At 37.0% G+C, this 15,040-nt stretch overlaps 1 protein-coding gene across 1 annotated transcript; it reads right to left on the bottom strand.

Moving 5' to 3' along the window:
• Nucleotides 1-962: 962 nt before the first annotated feature.
• Nucleotides 963-2,113, bottom strand: PTH (parathyroid hormone). The gene is made up of 2 exons (XM_009815537.1): nucleotides 2,028-2,113; nucleotides 963-1,236 (listed from the first exon to the last, which is right to left on the bottom strand). The coding sequence occupies exons 1-2, from the start codon at nucleotides 2,111-2,113 to the stop codon at nucleotides 963-965; spliced, it is 360 nt and encodes a 119-aa protein (XP_009813839.1).
• Between the last annotated feature and the right edge of the window lie 12,927 nt (nucleotides 2,114-15,040).

The following is a 15,040-nucleotide window of genomic DNA, read 5'->3' as shown; positions in this document are numbered from 1 at the left end:
TTATGAGAGCCACTGGTCTCACAAACGAAAAATACACATGAGGCCTAACACAACATACAGAAATTCAGAGATAGATAGTTTGCAGAGAAAGTGAGGGACAAAAAATATACATTGCAAGATTTTTGTTTCAGTTGTAATTGTCTGGTATAGAATAATTTCCCAGTTCTATAGTTAGGACCATGCTTAGATACGTGCTCTCATCTCTGCTCCCACTGTTTCTGCAATTACAGGTTATCATCTTTTGGAGGAGGGGAAGGTAATCAAACCTTCCCTTCATTTCAGTATTTTGCAAAATTTCATTTTTCTGTTTTGTACAGAATTTGTTGTAATTTTATCCCATTGTACTTTAATCTTAAGTTTTGCCTTCCTACTTTAATTTTTTATGTTTGCACTCTTTAATCCTAAATTATTATCATGCAGCTTTTGCTATGTAATTAATGTTCATCTAATTTTAGGCCTTCTTCTGAAAATAAATGTGGATTTAAGTTTACATATTTTCATTAGTACAAAGTTAAACAAAGTTTAACCCTAGGCAAAATGATGCCCTATTCTGGAGACAGGTTCTACTGCTTTTATTCATTGTTGGTTAACAGTACAAGTAGGCCTAGTGATTACATACAAATGCTGTCCATGTAAGAGTAGTAGAACTGGTCTTAAATGATTTTTCAACTTTCTTTGGGTTTCTTTTTCTTTTTCTGCTGGAAATTTATAAGATACATTAGCCATTTAAAAGATACCCAGAAATTAGCAGCAATGCTCATGGGTGGACTATAAATACATTTTATTATTTGGTTGTGAAATGTCTAACTCAATGGGGCTACAATCTTGAATGGAGCTACAATCTTGAATGGAGCCTTTAATCCTTATTGCAGTTTGAATAAATAATAATAAAATGCCCTACTTGATCGATGATATACAGACATGTGCTTACTTGGACAGACATAATGCTCTGGCTTTTTTCATTATGGCTTTGTTTTAAAGAGTACATCCATGTAAGCTTTGTCCAGATCGATGGATTTCTTCTGCATTGCTGCCCGCAAATGCTCAGGGATCAGCCTCCGACTTCTTATCTCACCCAGGACAATATCATCCTTGTTTCGAGGCCTCTGGGTCCTAGCATCCTCGAGGGCACTGTGCACATCCTGCAGTTTCATCTGAAGCCAGTCCTGTCTCTCCACGGTGTGTCTATGCTCTCCAAGATTATGCATTAATTGCATCTCACTCACTGATCTTTTCCTGCATGAAAGAAGAGCAAAGAGAGAGACTCATAGTGGCCCTTCTTGAATTCTAGATCTTCACTCAAAAACACAGGTTCGGGAACTTTTGTGAGGTATCACAATACAGAGCCATAGAACCTACCTTTCTAATTTGTAAGGAATGGAATGACATCTGGAGAAAAGAGGGAGGGTGGATGGTGATTTGTTATTGGATATATTAGTGAGAAGGCATCAAAAATGGGAAGTAGTCCAGTTTTGTGACAATATTGTTTGACTATATATTTATCATTTATTTTAGCTGTTGTAGATGAGCTTAGGGCTTACACGATATAATAGGTAAATGATTAATAAAACTATGGCATTTATTCAACAGTAGTTTTCTGTGAACACTAGAGCTAAGGAAGCATGATTTCATGTGGATTTGTGTCTCAATGCTGATTGATGTTAGTGTCTAAGTGCAAGTTCCAGCTAGATTCTCGCATAGTAAAAAAGATGCTCTCCTGTGTTGACCCCCCCAAGCATCTAATAAGTGATGCAGCTTACCCAATGATACTCCTAAAAGAACACTTATATGATTTTTCTCCCTCTACTCAGTTGCCTATTTTCAAAAAGTGTGCAAGAACTCAGAGTATCTGAGATCTCTACAGCTGTATCTAGAGGACAGAATATGGCCAGCTTGGCCAAAGGATTCAAAAGCAGGGACAGAAAGACTCGCATACACATAAACTTATATACAGACAAACCAACCATGTTCTCAATAACAGCTAAAGTCACCCTACAAACTTTGGAAGTGTATGACAATGTACTTACATCATTGGTCTTCCATCAGAGTTTGTAAAAAAGCATATGGCATATAAAATGATTGCAGTCCTGGCCAGATTTTTTATAGAAGTCATTTTGTCTACAAAGATAGAAATGAATACATGTATAAATTTGTATTTCAAGTAATTTCTGTTAATTCCAGAGAAATTTAGTTTAGAAAAAAAGTTGAAGAACGACATCAGAGAAGTGATTTTGAAGAAAATTTTTTTTGTGAAATGGGTTAGAGCAAGGAATGCAAATGAAGGATTTAGTTCTAATACTAATTTTGTGAGCAACTTACTGTTACTTTGTAGGCAAGTATAAGAAATTTGGTCAGCCTTAGCTTCCCTGCATCATCATCATATAGGTACGCATCTCTTGGATAACTGGGTGAAAAGCACCATGTTCTTCTAATAATACTATTATTATTATTAAAAAATCTTTTACACTTTATAAGCTCCAAGTATGTTGAAATACTTGCATATAGCTATGCAAGTGAAAAGTTTTGTTCTTCTGTCTGTTTCTTTTGCATATTCTTTAGAATGAAGAGGCTGACACTTTCCTTGACAATTTTGCATAGAGGCATAACTCTATTGAGTTATGTCATTCCCCGTTTAGTTGCGTAAGAGAAATCAGAATTGAGCCCCTCATTTTTTTCAGTGATAACCCTGCATTGTGAGTATGAATTCCACTCTGCTTTGTACATCATCAGCAAAACTGCCACTTGGGATATATTTGAAAAATATTTATTACTGATGATGCTATAACAGGCAGAAATTACTCAGTCCAAATATCAGTTTCCAGTTTGAATTTTCAGTTTTGGCAGCCAGAAAAGGCATCTTTTTGTTATAGCTTAGGAAATTTGATACAGAGTAACTGAGACTTAAGAAATATAAAACTCCGCAATGCCATTTTTGCAATATTTTCTGCAGCTTTATTCTAGGTCAGAAAAGCATTTATTACATGGTATCTTACATGGTAGTATGAATGTGGTCCTAGCAGTCTGTCTAACCCAATATTATAAATTCAGGAGTTGGATTCACTTCAAGGTATTTCTAACTCACTGCCTCAGATTCTTTCATTTCACAAATTTGGTTCAGATAATAAAACAGTTTGATCTTAGTAATATTCACTTTATTTTTAAAATAGTCTGAAAATAAGCTATTGTAAAAATGAATAAATATTCAATGATAAAGTTTTCTAAATAAGTCTTCTAGAGAACTTGGAAATAAAACAGAGTATACTTACCAGATAGTATCTTAATCAGATCTCTGGTTTGGGTATGTCGGCAGATGACTGTCTCTTGATGTCAAGTATATTTAAAGACTACTGAATTGGTTTAGTGGACCCCTTAAATGTAACTTTAAAATAGAGCTTCTAAGTAACTTAGAAGCCCTTTTATTGTCTCAGTTGATGTCATTCTCAACACACACCCTCCTGACCCTCATGTACCCACCCTCGGATGCTTTTGTTAATTTGGCATTTACAGGGAAAAGAAAGGTCTCAGCAAAAAGAAAGTATCCTGGGGAGCTGTGAAGAAGTTTGACTTTTAAATTCAGATTCCCTATTACTCATAGATTTGTGCCCAAGATAACATGATCTCCGAAGCTGTTGGAAGGATTTGCAAAGAAAACTTTGTGTTGTTAAATGCAGGCAGGTAAAACTGAAATTAGGCAGTGAGGTTAGTGATCTACAAATGCAAGATTAAAACAAAATATTGAAAAGCTACCATATATAGTACTTGTGGGAAGTAAGAATAGTCACTTCAGGTCAGATACTAGGTTTCTTTGTGAAAGAATATACTGGAGAGGAGCAGAAGCCACAAGATGATAAAGGATCATGTTTTTAATGAGAAGCTGGTGGTACTGAAAAGTTGTTAAAATACTGTGTTAGACTCTCATTGTTCTGTTACACCTATACCTATGAATATCCTTGAATCTTTCAAATGCACTAGATAAAATGGAGGCATTTGGAGAGGCTGCAATATAAATCAGTACTTCATAAATTTTGGAAAAGAAATACAGAACTCTTTGCCTACATTCTAAGAAGTGAAATGTGTAAATCAGCAATACTTTTCCATATGTATGAAGAAAGATTATTTTTGGCTGCAAGACATTTTTCCTACATTAGATGCTTCTTCTGAGTTCCAGCATATTTCTCCAGAAAAAAAAAAAGGTTTACATCTGCACATTTTAACACAACATTTGCTTTTACCATGAATGCTTTTTCGGTTACACTATATACCTGTTGCATTTCACATAGGGGTAAAAAAGATATTTTATAATGTTGATTTAGATGTTATTCTCATGGGGTAAGGAAGGGAAGAACCAGAAACTCCAAAAAGCTCTAAAGAGATCTCATAGTTCCCTTAGTAAACTGAGAATAAAGAAATAATCCACTTAAACAAGTTCAAGAAAACAAGGTAGAGATGACTTACAGCATTATACTGTCAGTTGTCAATATCCTTCCACCTACACAAAAAGAAAGCTTACAGAGGTTTACAGGGGTGGTATGTTTTGTTAGGAGATTTGTATCTGATGTGGCTGCTAGGGATACTAACCTGAAGGCTTTAGTGACTAAAAAGGTACACTGGACATGGCATGCCAGGAAAGGATTTGAAAAATCTCTACACAGTTGATAATGAAAAGCTCAATTTTTTAGATTTTACCATAATAAACATATGCAAAACCTTTAACTCAAAGCCTCAAGGCAGTATTTCTACAGAGGCCTGGCATTTGTATGGAACCTCTAGCATATGATGGCAAAGCCTTAACTAAAGGACAAGCATTCAAAAATCTAGTGTCTGCATACAAAAAAAAAACATGCTTTCATATAAACTGGCAGCAACTGATAGCAAAAATTGGCAATAAGGCATCAGTAACAATTGCAAAATGAGTGTTAGCAGACTTGACTTGCCGACGTTATTCTTTTAGTTGCAGTTGCACCCCTTACAACACACATGTAAATCTGGAAGAGACCCCAGTCTGGAACTTGAATAAAACTGAGACAGAGAAAACACCAGAGTATGACATTGTAATTGAAAATACTTAATTCACTTCAGACAACTCTTAGTATATTAGTAGATGCCCTTAAACAAGATGTAATTTTAGCTGGCTTATTTGCTGCATACTTAGTCTTTAAAACAACTCTGAAATAAGATTTCTTATCCATTGTAATTTTTATTCAAAGGTACTAATTAGGTTGTACCTAAAATCTCAAACAAAGGTGGCTAAATTGATACTTTAAAAATATTCACATGTGAAAAAATACACAAGACAAATTAGAATTGCACTGTTTGCCTCAGATTAGTGAAGATACAAAAAAAAAACCCTAAAAAAAAGAGATACATACCCCACTATTTGTAAACAAATAGACCCTGTGATGGTAATTAAAGAAACTTTAAATCGCAGCTCAAAATTGGCATAGGTTTATCTGTATATGCAGAAAAAATAACTTATTTGATTTGGATTATTATCCCTGATATCCAAAAGTAATGTAATTTGAAAATACAGCTGCTAATAACTTATTCCATGTCATCTATATTTGCTAAACTTGACATATCAAATGTGGGAATGACAGATAATGGACCAAATGAATGTTTTTCTTTTACAAAATACTGTAATTGTGTACATTTCTGTTTGGACATAGCATATCCACTGTGTCATGACAAGTTGAAAATGGTATTGAGGTCTTTTAAGGTTTCAGAAAGATGAAGGTTCATGTTCAGATTCTAATTTTTCTCTTCCTTAAGCATCCCTTTAAAAAATTCTGATCTCTTTTGGGCACTACTTAATGGAAGAGCCAAACCCAGGAAACCAGGGCTAACACCTGCTGAAATGCTGTTCAGTAGGAGGCTTAAGACTACCCAAATTTATAGACACTACGGTGAAAAGAGGTATATAAACTCTTACGACAGAAAGAAAAAATAAAATATTATCTCCTCGATGAAAAAGCATTTCATGATCCTTTGTAGGTATAAGACTGTGTATATAAATACAATGGCAAAATATGGGTGAAAAAACCCCAAGTTTCTTAGGAAATTACCTTCTACTTGTGAGGGTGCATTTCTAGTGCCTACAAATGAGGACTGACCTACAGGAGACCATTTTTGCTTCTCTTAGAACAAGAGGAGGGAAAACACAGTGGATTCTGAATTTCCATATTCTGAAAACAGCCGGCTATGAATAAGCCAGTGTGTGAAACAGTGGGTAAAACTGAATAGAGCAGTCAAGAAACTATAAACCATTAGATGTTTCAGGTATCTACAAGACAAAGGCAACCGATTCAGAAATTGATTGTAAACTATTGGTGTATATGTTGCATTATCAATATTGAAATTTCTTTTCCTTTGGAAGAAGTGAGAGCGGGTAACTTTTTATGAAACTTAGGCTGAAATACAATAATGCTTAGAAGTTTGTACTTCAAATTTGTGGTTATTTCTTCATGTGTGCCAGCAAACTGTCTCAGGGTAGATCTAAGCTTGAACTGAGTGTTCGCTTTTATCATCATCTAAAATCATAGAATGTTATACTGGAAATGAGACAATATAGCAATATGCTCCAGCATTTATTACAGTAATGGCTTCTCTATGCCATAAGGCATTATAGACAGCAAACAAGGGCATGGCACTTCTGAAGATGAGGGAGAGGGCTGAAGAACTGAAGATGCTGGAATCACAGTGTGGGAGGGAAGAGCTGACCACAGCCTTTTCCTCTGGCAAGACTTTTTCTTGATCAGCCAGACAACTACCCTTCCCTGACCTTCCCTTATAGATTGTACAGATACTTGAATCAACTGTGCATGAAAAAATCTCTGTGTTGCTTTGTTTGCAGGTGGTGTGCCACTTACGTTGAATTTCTGCCATTGAATGTAATCAGACTCCAGGGTTGAAAACAAGCGGAAAGCAATTAGACAGATTTTTACAGCCAGGTAGGTTAACAATGGCCATATTCTAAAAATTCTGAATTCTTTATAATCTACTTCATATATTCTATTAATTTTATCAGGGAAAAATATTATACTGCATCTAGAAATTAAACACATCCTGAGGTACATTACTGGAATATGGTTAGAGGACACAAAGCTTTCTAGAATTGTACTCTTATGTGACTAAAGCATATTTTCACAAATCAGTTATGTAATCTGATGTATTAATATTCCTACAGAATTTTTCATCCTCTAGATTTAAGGCTTAAATACTGCAGTCAGATTATTTCTGTGCTATTTACAAAAGCAAGCTTTTTCCACTTGCTTGTTCCAGTGGGTACTTCCAGATAAAATGCTTTCTAACTGCAACTGCAACTATGGCTAAGAGAATATTAGTAGATCATTGAGCAAGGGAACAAAGTAATTGGTGACACACTGGATGATTGGTGAGGCAACCTTTCTAAATGCGTCTAAGGAATGTTTCTGCCTTGACACAATGAAGAGCCAAAGTGACAGTCAGTAAACTCTTTAGAACTTCATTTGATTGACAAGATTTGTGGCTTTTCAAATACCACAGCAGCGTATTTGGTAATTTATGTAAGCAATGTTGGCTATCTTCAGGTGTTTTTTGGGTTCTTGCAGCTAGATGAAGCTTTGACCACATACCAGTTTCCAATTAGATAAAAAACATCACAGAGACTATGTGAAAATCAAAAGATGGCCTATCACAGTTTTAGTTTGTGTCAAATCTGCTTCATACAATATGTTTTTAGCAACTACTGGCAAATGTGAATTTGGAAATAATTGCTTGTCGGTATATTTTTCACTAGTGACATAAAATCTTTCATCTGAGAATCACATGTTCCTGAATCTCCCTGATTTCTTTCTGAGGAAAGTATATACTGATGATGTTTGTTTCCAGGTTATGGGCATTTAGGCAAAGACAGATTAAATGCACACATCACTGAGAAAAAGATAAGAGAGAAAACAGAAGCTGGTAGATTCTAGTCCCTGTGACCTCACTTTAAGTACATTTGCTTACCTAGGGAGATAAACTGGACGCTGCAATGATAATTGTGATCCAGATTATTTCTAGAGTTTTCACTGATTAAGTGAAACATATACAATGTCTGAATGGACACCCCTTTTTGCTCTCAGTGTAATTTAGCCGTTATCTAACAGAGCCATCCAGTTTATCATGGAATTTCTTTACTGACCTATCACGGACATGACAGGCTTCGATGATATGATCATGAATGTATGAGTGTTTGCTCACTGCATGCCACCCTATACCATGGCTGCATAGAATTTCACATAGCATTACATGGCTGTTTTGAAGCCTAAATGGAGAGCCCTGCTTACCTCATCTCTCTCTCATGAGAAGAATCTGAAGCTTGATGAAACAGCCCAGAGCAGCCTGGAGGAATGCTAAGATGGCTGTTAAGGAAAGTCATGAAGATGAGGTACTTCTTAATCTCTACAGAGACATATTTCACTGGTCAGCAACAAAAATGCTATTGTGCATCATGAACAATAAGAAAAGCCATGGTTATTTTCAACACATACATACTGGCACATTTTTAAAGTACTGTTAGTGAATTATAAACTAAATATGTAAGTATCTTATAGAATTGTGTGTGAAAGTATAGGGTTTACTTCGGATTTAAAAGTTCTGGTAAATTATTTTACAGTCTATAATTACTTAGTGGGATATTAGCCCTCATGACACTGAAACACCATGCTGTCAATGCTATAATGAACAATACAGTACCTGATGACCTTTTTCAGTAGATAGGAAGCTGGTACAGTAGTCAAAAGTGCTGTTGGATCACTGGATTTTTGGGATCAATACCAAATTGAATTATGCTTATGCATATGCACACACATATATAGTTATATATAGGCCAGAGCGTTTATTGGCCTATTACTGGCTCTAAATACTTTGTGCAGGCTTGAGTTCCCTTTTAATGACATGCAATGTAGCTGGAGCTCTAATGAGGGCTCATGTTCTTTTTTGTCATCCTTGAAACCGACATGGCATCCCTGAGCAGCCACACAAGGAGACGCGTTTTGAGAGCACAAGTAATCCCAGAGGGAAATGCGTCTAACGTTGAAACAGGGGTGAGTCTAAAATCCACCCCTGCTTCTTTTCCAGTCTGAAGCACATCACTCAAGACTTCAGGATTCAGGGACCCTCTCTTCAGCATATGTCAGCACACACAGGCACATATGTGCACATTCTATAAAATCATCATTTTAAACGCAATTAAGACATCTACTAAAAGAGGTTTGATTAATTAAATATTAGTGTCCACTTGATCCTGAAAGTGGGAGGTAGGGAGCAGCAGGTATCTACAAGTATCAGGTTTGACCTAACAAAACTGTCGTAAGAATGAATGTGCTAGCTCTGCATAAAATAACCATGAAGACTAAGGATAACACAGGACGGAAAAATGAAGGTCTGCATGTTTTATGCAGGTAGCCACATATTTTTCTATCCTTTCTACTGAAAAGACATTTCAAGTTTATATTCCCAGATTTTTTGCAGTCACTGCAGATGAGTAGATAGCATCCAAGTAAGCAATCTGGAGCTTGATGAAATCTCATGGGAATGATGAGTACAATTTACAAATGAATTATGACATTTGAGACCTTTCCTTCAATCCAGTGAATGTCCTGAAAAAATCTTAGTCCATAGTCAGCTGAAAAATTTGAAAAACATAGACAACTGGCAAAAATCATTGTTTTGTTGGGGTTTTGAAAGAAAATACTGTGCTAGGTTCTATGCAAACATGCAAGAAGATGCAGACCCTCCAATAATGGTGTTACTAAGGACAAAAAATGTGTTGTATTTTACATGAAGCTTTTCATTATTTGAGATGTTAATTACAGCAAATAAAATGTTTTAAGTTATATATTAAAGACCTTGCTCCAGAAATAAAGTCCTTTGAATGAAAACTTCTAGGTACAAGACTTACTGAAGATTAACTCAGTAGTTAAATATTTTGACCTGAAGTTTCTTCAAGATATTCTCTTAATGTATTTGTACATATATTTATACTATTTTCTAAAGGGATAATACTTTTTCTGTATTTTCCCTGCTTTATTTAATCCAACCTTTTCACTAAATTATTAGCTGGATTATTAATGGTTGTCAAAATCAAATTCTTGAATTAATAATCTTCTTTTACAGAACTCAAAAGACATTTTAAATACATGCATTTTATTTGCATTACATGTATCTTTTAAATCCTTCTATGTTGACCAGTAATTTTCTCAAAAACCATTTTTCTTCTTAGACCTTCCTGAAATATCAGTACTAACATGAAATTCTTATAGTAATTCTCATAATCTAGTTCATCAAGAAGTCTAGCACCTTATATGCATTTTGAGCATCAGTCACTTCCTGTTCTGCTTTTTACTTCATTCTTTTCTCTGGTTGAATTTGACAATGTAGTCTACAAGAAAATGCACTTTATGGTAAGATGTATGGGTGTCAGTGCTTAACAGTTATTTGCTTTTGTTTCTTTGTTTCTCTATGTTTCAGTCTCTATGTTGAGCCAGTGAGATTCAAAAGAAGAAAAAATTAGAGTTTGGCTGTACAGATCATCACCCTGGCCTTTTCTACTACGATCTTCGATAGAGGAGAGCATTATTATTAACTGTAGCGGTAGTTTCAGTGAATTAGATAGATTATGCTAGTCAGTATGTCTCTTTTAGATCTTCCTTGCTGACAGGCGTATTTCTTCTCTCTCACAAAGCTATACAGACTATCTCAATTTAAAAAGTTTTGTGTTAAACTTAGTTCTCTGCTTAGCCTCTGCTGAAATTTATTCCTAGGCTGTGTCTCTTCTTCCATATGAAATTCAGACTCTTCATCCTAATTTTCCAGGCTTTTTGTAAAAGGCCTAGATCCCCACTTTCATGCACTGCACATTGTCATTTTAATCTATGCAGTTTGGGCTAGGATACGAACAAATCAAAATTTGCTTAGCTTCCACTGTGCATGAATAACGATATAGAATGCTGAGTAGTGAAGGACCTAACCCTATATTTCTGCCCTTATTTTCTGCTACCCTTTGTTTTACATTGTGATCTCTCTAACCCACAGGGTAGACTAGTGAAGGTAAGAATTAACCAATTCTGCCTAAGCAAGCCACTTAATTTTCCATGCTTCATAGTCCTCATTAAAATGGTCATCCCTATAGAATCCTGTCCCTAACTTCATTTTTTCTGTGGTAACCCCTATGTTAGGAACAGGCTTTTCTCCATTAGCCAGATAACTTTCCTCCTCTTGTCTCCTTTGCCCTTTTCTTAATGTCCACTACCAAAACAATTGGCTCTTTTTCAATATTTAAGAAAAGATAACAGTGACTATATATAGACAGAATCACAGAATCACAGAATGATAGGGGTTGAAAGGGACTTCTGGAGATCATCTAGTCCAACCCCCTCCACCAGAGCATGTTCACTGTTCACCTAGAGCAGATTGCACACGAATGCATCCAGGCGAGTTTTGAGTATCTCCAGAGAAGGAGACTCCACAACCTTTCTGGGCGGCTTGTTCCAGTGCTCTACCACCCTCAAAGTAAAGAAGTTCCTCCTCATGTTTAGATGGAACTTCCTATGACCACGTTTGTGCCCATTACCTCTTGTCCTGTCACTGGGCACCACTGAAACAAGACTGGCCCCATCCTCCTGGCACCCACCCCTTAAGTATTTATAAGCATTAATAAGATCCCCCCTCAGTCTTCTCTTCTCCAGACTAAAAAGACCCAAGTCCCTCAGCCTTTCCTCATGAGAAATATGTTCCAGTCCCCTAGTCATCTTCATAGCCCTTTGCTGTACCCTCTCCAGCAGTTCCCTGTCCTTGAAGTGGGGAGCCCAGAACTGGACACAGTACTCCAGATGCGGCCTCACCAGGGCAGAGTAGAGGGGGAGGATAACCTCCCTTGACCTGCTAGCCACAATCTTTTTGAGTCACCCCAGGATGCTGTTGGCCTTCTTGGCCAACAAGGACACATTGCTGGCTCATGGCCATCCTGTTGTCCACCAGGACTCCCAGGTCCCTTTCCACAGAGCTGCTCTCCAGCAGGTCAGCCCCTAACCTGTACTGATGCATGGGGTTATTCCGCCCCAGGTGCAGTGCCCTACACTTGCCTTCGTTGAATGTCATAAGGTTCCTCTCTGCCCAACTCTCCAGCCTGTCCAGGTCACGCTGAATGGCAGCGCAGCCTTCTGGTGTCTCCGCCACTCCTCACAGTTTTGTGTCATCAGCAAACTTGCTGAGGGCACACTCTATCCCTTCATCCAGGTTATTGATGAATATATTGAACCGGACTGGACCCAGTACTGACCCCTGGGGAACACCACTTGTTACAGACAAGTATTTCTGTATAAAAATGCAGAATGTAGAAGAAGCAGCCCAAACCTACACTATCCCACTACAAACTGTTCCTTCCCTTCCTGTAAGTTGTACAATTCTGCATGACCTCAAGATTGTGAACTCTTTGAGTATGGATTGTATTTTTTCATTAATTCTTAAGCACAGTTATCATCCTGTAGCAGTAACAATGGGCTTCACGGTTTTACAGTGATCTTACAAATGCATCTTAGAAAACAGAAAATCATGTAAAGGAAGGATTCTGAGCCATCATCCCTAGCAGCCTTGTGAAATCAAAGATCAGAATAATTTAGGCAATTACTGCATTAATTTTCCCAAGTTTAGTGCCCCTTCTCCTCTCTCATACACTGGGAAGGAAACTCCTTTAAAATGAGTCTCTGCATATCTCTGTAATACAAATGACCTGAAAAACAAAGGCATGGTCAGAAGCTAATAGGAAATAGGGCATACTAATGTGCAAACAGATGCTGAGGCAATAGTAGCATCTTAGACCCCCGAATCTCTTTGTATCTGAGAGATCTATAAACATTTGTGAGAATGTAAATTTACCAAGGTGCATGGAGGAGATGGCTTGAGCTGACAGTTTGTTTTTATTCCACGCTAGCATCTGTGCTGTAACTATAGGAACGGACTCTATAAATAGCCCAACCCAGTTACCTTTTTCAGAACTTCAGGGATGGCTAATCCCGAAAATACTTGAATTACATAACTCTGTTCTCTAAACAGACTCGTTCACTCTGCAAATTTGGTTCTTTGTGCACCACTGTAAAATTAGTGCATCCCTCTAGCTTACATTTAATAGTCACTGGAGCAGTTGTTCAGTTGACATAGTCATATTAACTCAAAGGAGCAATGCTCATTTTCAGCATCTGAGGATTTGGACTTTGGCTGCAGATATTTGTTAAAGTGCATTTAAAAAGAAGAGCAGATTTGAAATATCAGACTGTAACACTGATTGTAAAGTTAAATTAGGTAGGGTCAAAAAGGCAAATATGTCTTTCTGACGCACTAGGCTGGATGCACATGGCTGAGTTATATGAGGGGGAGCAAATATTTGAACTGAATCATTCACATTTGCAAGACTGTCCATGAACTTCAGGTTTCAACAGAAGCCGGAGAAGTGTTTCTTCCTTTGGAAAACAATAGTATTTAAGAAGCACTATATACTAAGGGGAAGATCACATTCTGGAGTTCTGAAATCGGTCCTTAAAGGAGCAACTGTACACAAATCTGAAACCAGTGTATTATAAGTGGAAATGCCATTCTTGGATCAAATGCTAACTCTCCAAAACTCTAAGGGCCTTTTACAGTGAAGTTGTGTATTGGAAGTATTTGCAAACAGAATACTACAGGAGTCCTTAATGCATGCAATTTTATGTCCAGTTATTGCCTTCTCAAGCTGAGCAATCACATATGTCACTGCTACAGTGGCCTAGCAGCCTAATAATGTAAAGAGAGGACATTGCATTGGAATGGGCAGATCTGAAGACACACATGCTCAAATATGACTTCATCACATTAAGGATATAGTTAGAGGAAGAGTATCCTTCCAGGAAAGAGTGCTGTACAGCTGTGTTATCACTAATGCCTGAAGAGGTCTCTTGCTCATGGTAATTCTCATATGCCTTTTACAGATGAGCAAAGAGAAATAGGAAAAACTATGTCCACAAATTTCAAAGCTGAACTCTACCTAGAATGATAGGAAATATCACCAAAAGGCCCCTGCATCACTGCGTGTAAGTGGAGATACTTTCCCATAAAAGTGGTCCACAGCGTGTATCATTATGGTTGCAAAGGCCAAAAGCTGAACTTGTTTGGTATGTGAAGTCCTGCATTCCAGGTGGCAGTGAAGACCACAGGGCTGTGAGTCTATTACTGCTCTATTATGTAATGTTTACAAGCTCTTTGCTGCAACTGATATGACACCTGCAAGAGGCACATATTTCCCACTCTACTAGGGTTGCAATCTCATCTTTTCTTCCCTGTATTGATCTTCACAAAGGAATTATACAAAAGCTGCAGACTGTTTTTTTTTAAGCTTCTTGGGTGTTACTAGATTTTCACTCCATGTGTGTCTCATGATTTGTTCTCTCCAGACGTACTTATCTTCTTTCCATCAGCCTTCACTATTTTATACATCTCTGTTGTGGTTCTCTCCTGGGTTTTTATTCCTAATTTATAATCAGTTATATGGCAGGCTACCTACCATATTTCTGAAGAAATACAAATACATATTGTTCTGCCTAACTTATAGTTCTATTCTTTTGAAGCATGAAGTATAAGCTCTTTGCAAAAATATGAACACTGAATGGAATGATTGTCATTTTTTGGATTTCTGGGAGCCTCACACTGACAGCTGTTATTGCTGTGCCAATCCCACTTCCATGTAATAAAACACTTTTCTGTATTATCTCACTGCACAAGTATGATAAATACTTTGTTACAGGCATTTACTTACATCATACTCCTTCTGTGATGGTGAAACACAGGTGTTAACAAGTCACAGCTTCTATGGCTGCATTGTAAATAGCATTAGACTAACCAGGTGATGGTATCACATCAATATTTTGCATTTCCAGAGAAATATCTTGCATTTTTATTTTTTGAGTACAGACCATGAAATAATACAAAGGGCTTTTCAAATTTCTCAAATGTTCAGAAGAGACTACCGTCCATGTAACATTTTTAAGAG

The sequence above is a fragment of the Gavia stellata genome, chromosome 17 (genome assembly GCF_030936135.1).
Source record: "Gavia stellata isolate bGavSte3 chromosome 17, bGavSte3.hap2, whole genome shotgun sequence".
In the NCBI taxonomy this organism is placed as follows: domain Eukaryota; kingdom Metazoa; phylum Chordata; class Aves; order Gaviiformes; family Gaviidae; genus Gavia; species Gavia stellata.
This window is presented reverse-complemented; position numbering and strand designations above follow the sequence as displayed.

What these genes read in the sequence shown, in the direction of transcription:
- PTH (XM_009815537.1), bottom strand. Translation starts at nt 2,113, where the DNA reads ATGACTTCTATAAAAAATCTGGCCAGGACTGCAATCATTTTATATGCC. An exon ending in TCTGATGGAAGACCAATGAT is followed by an intron (nt 1,237 to 2,027) that starts GTAAGTACATTG and finishes TCTTTCATGCAG; the next exon opens with GAAAAGATCAGTGAGTGAGA.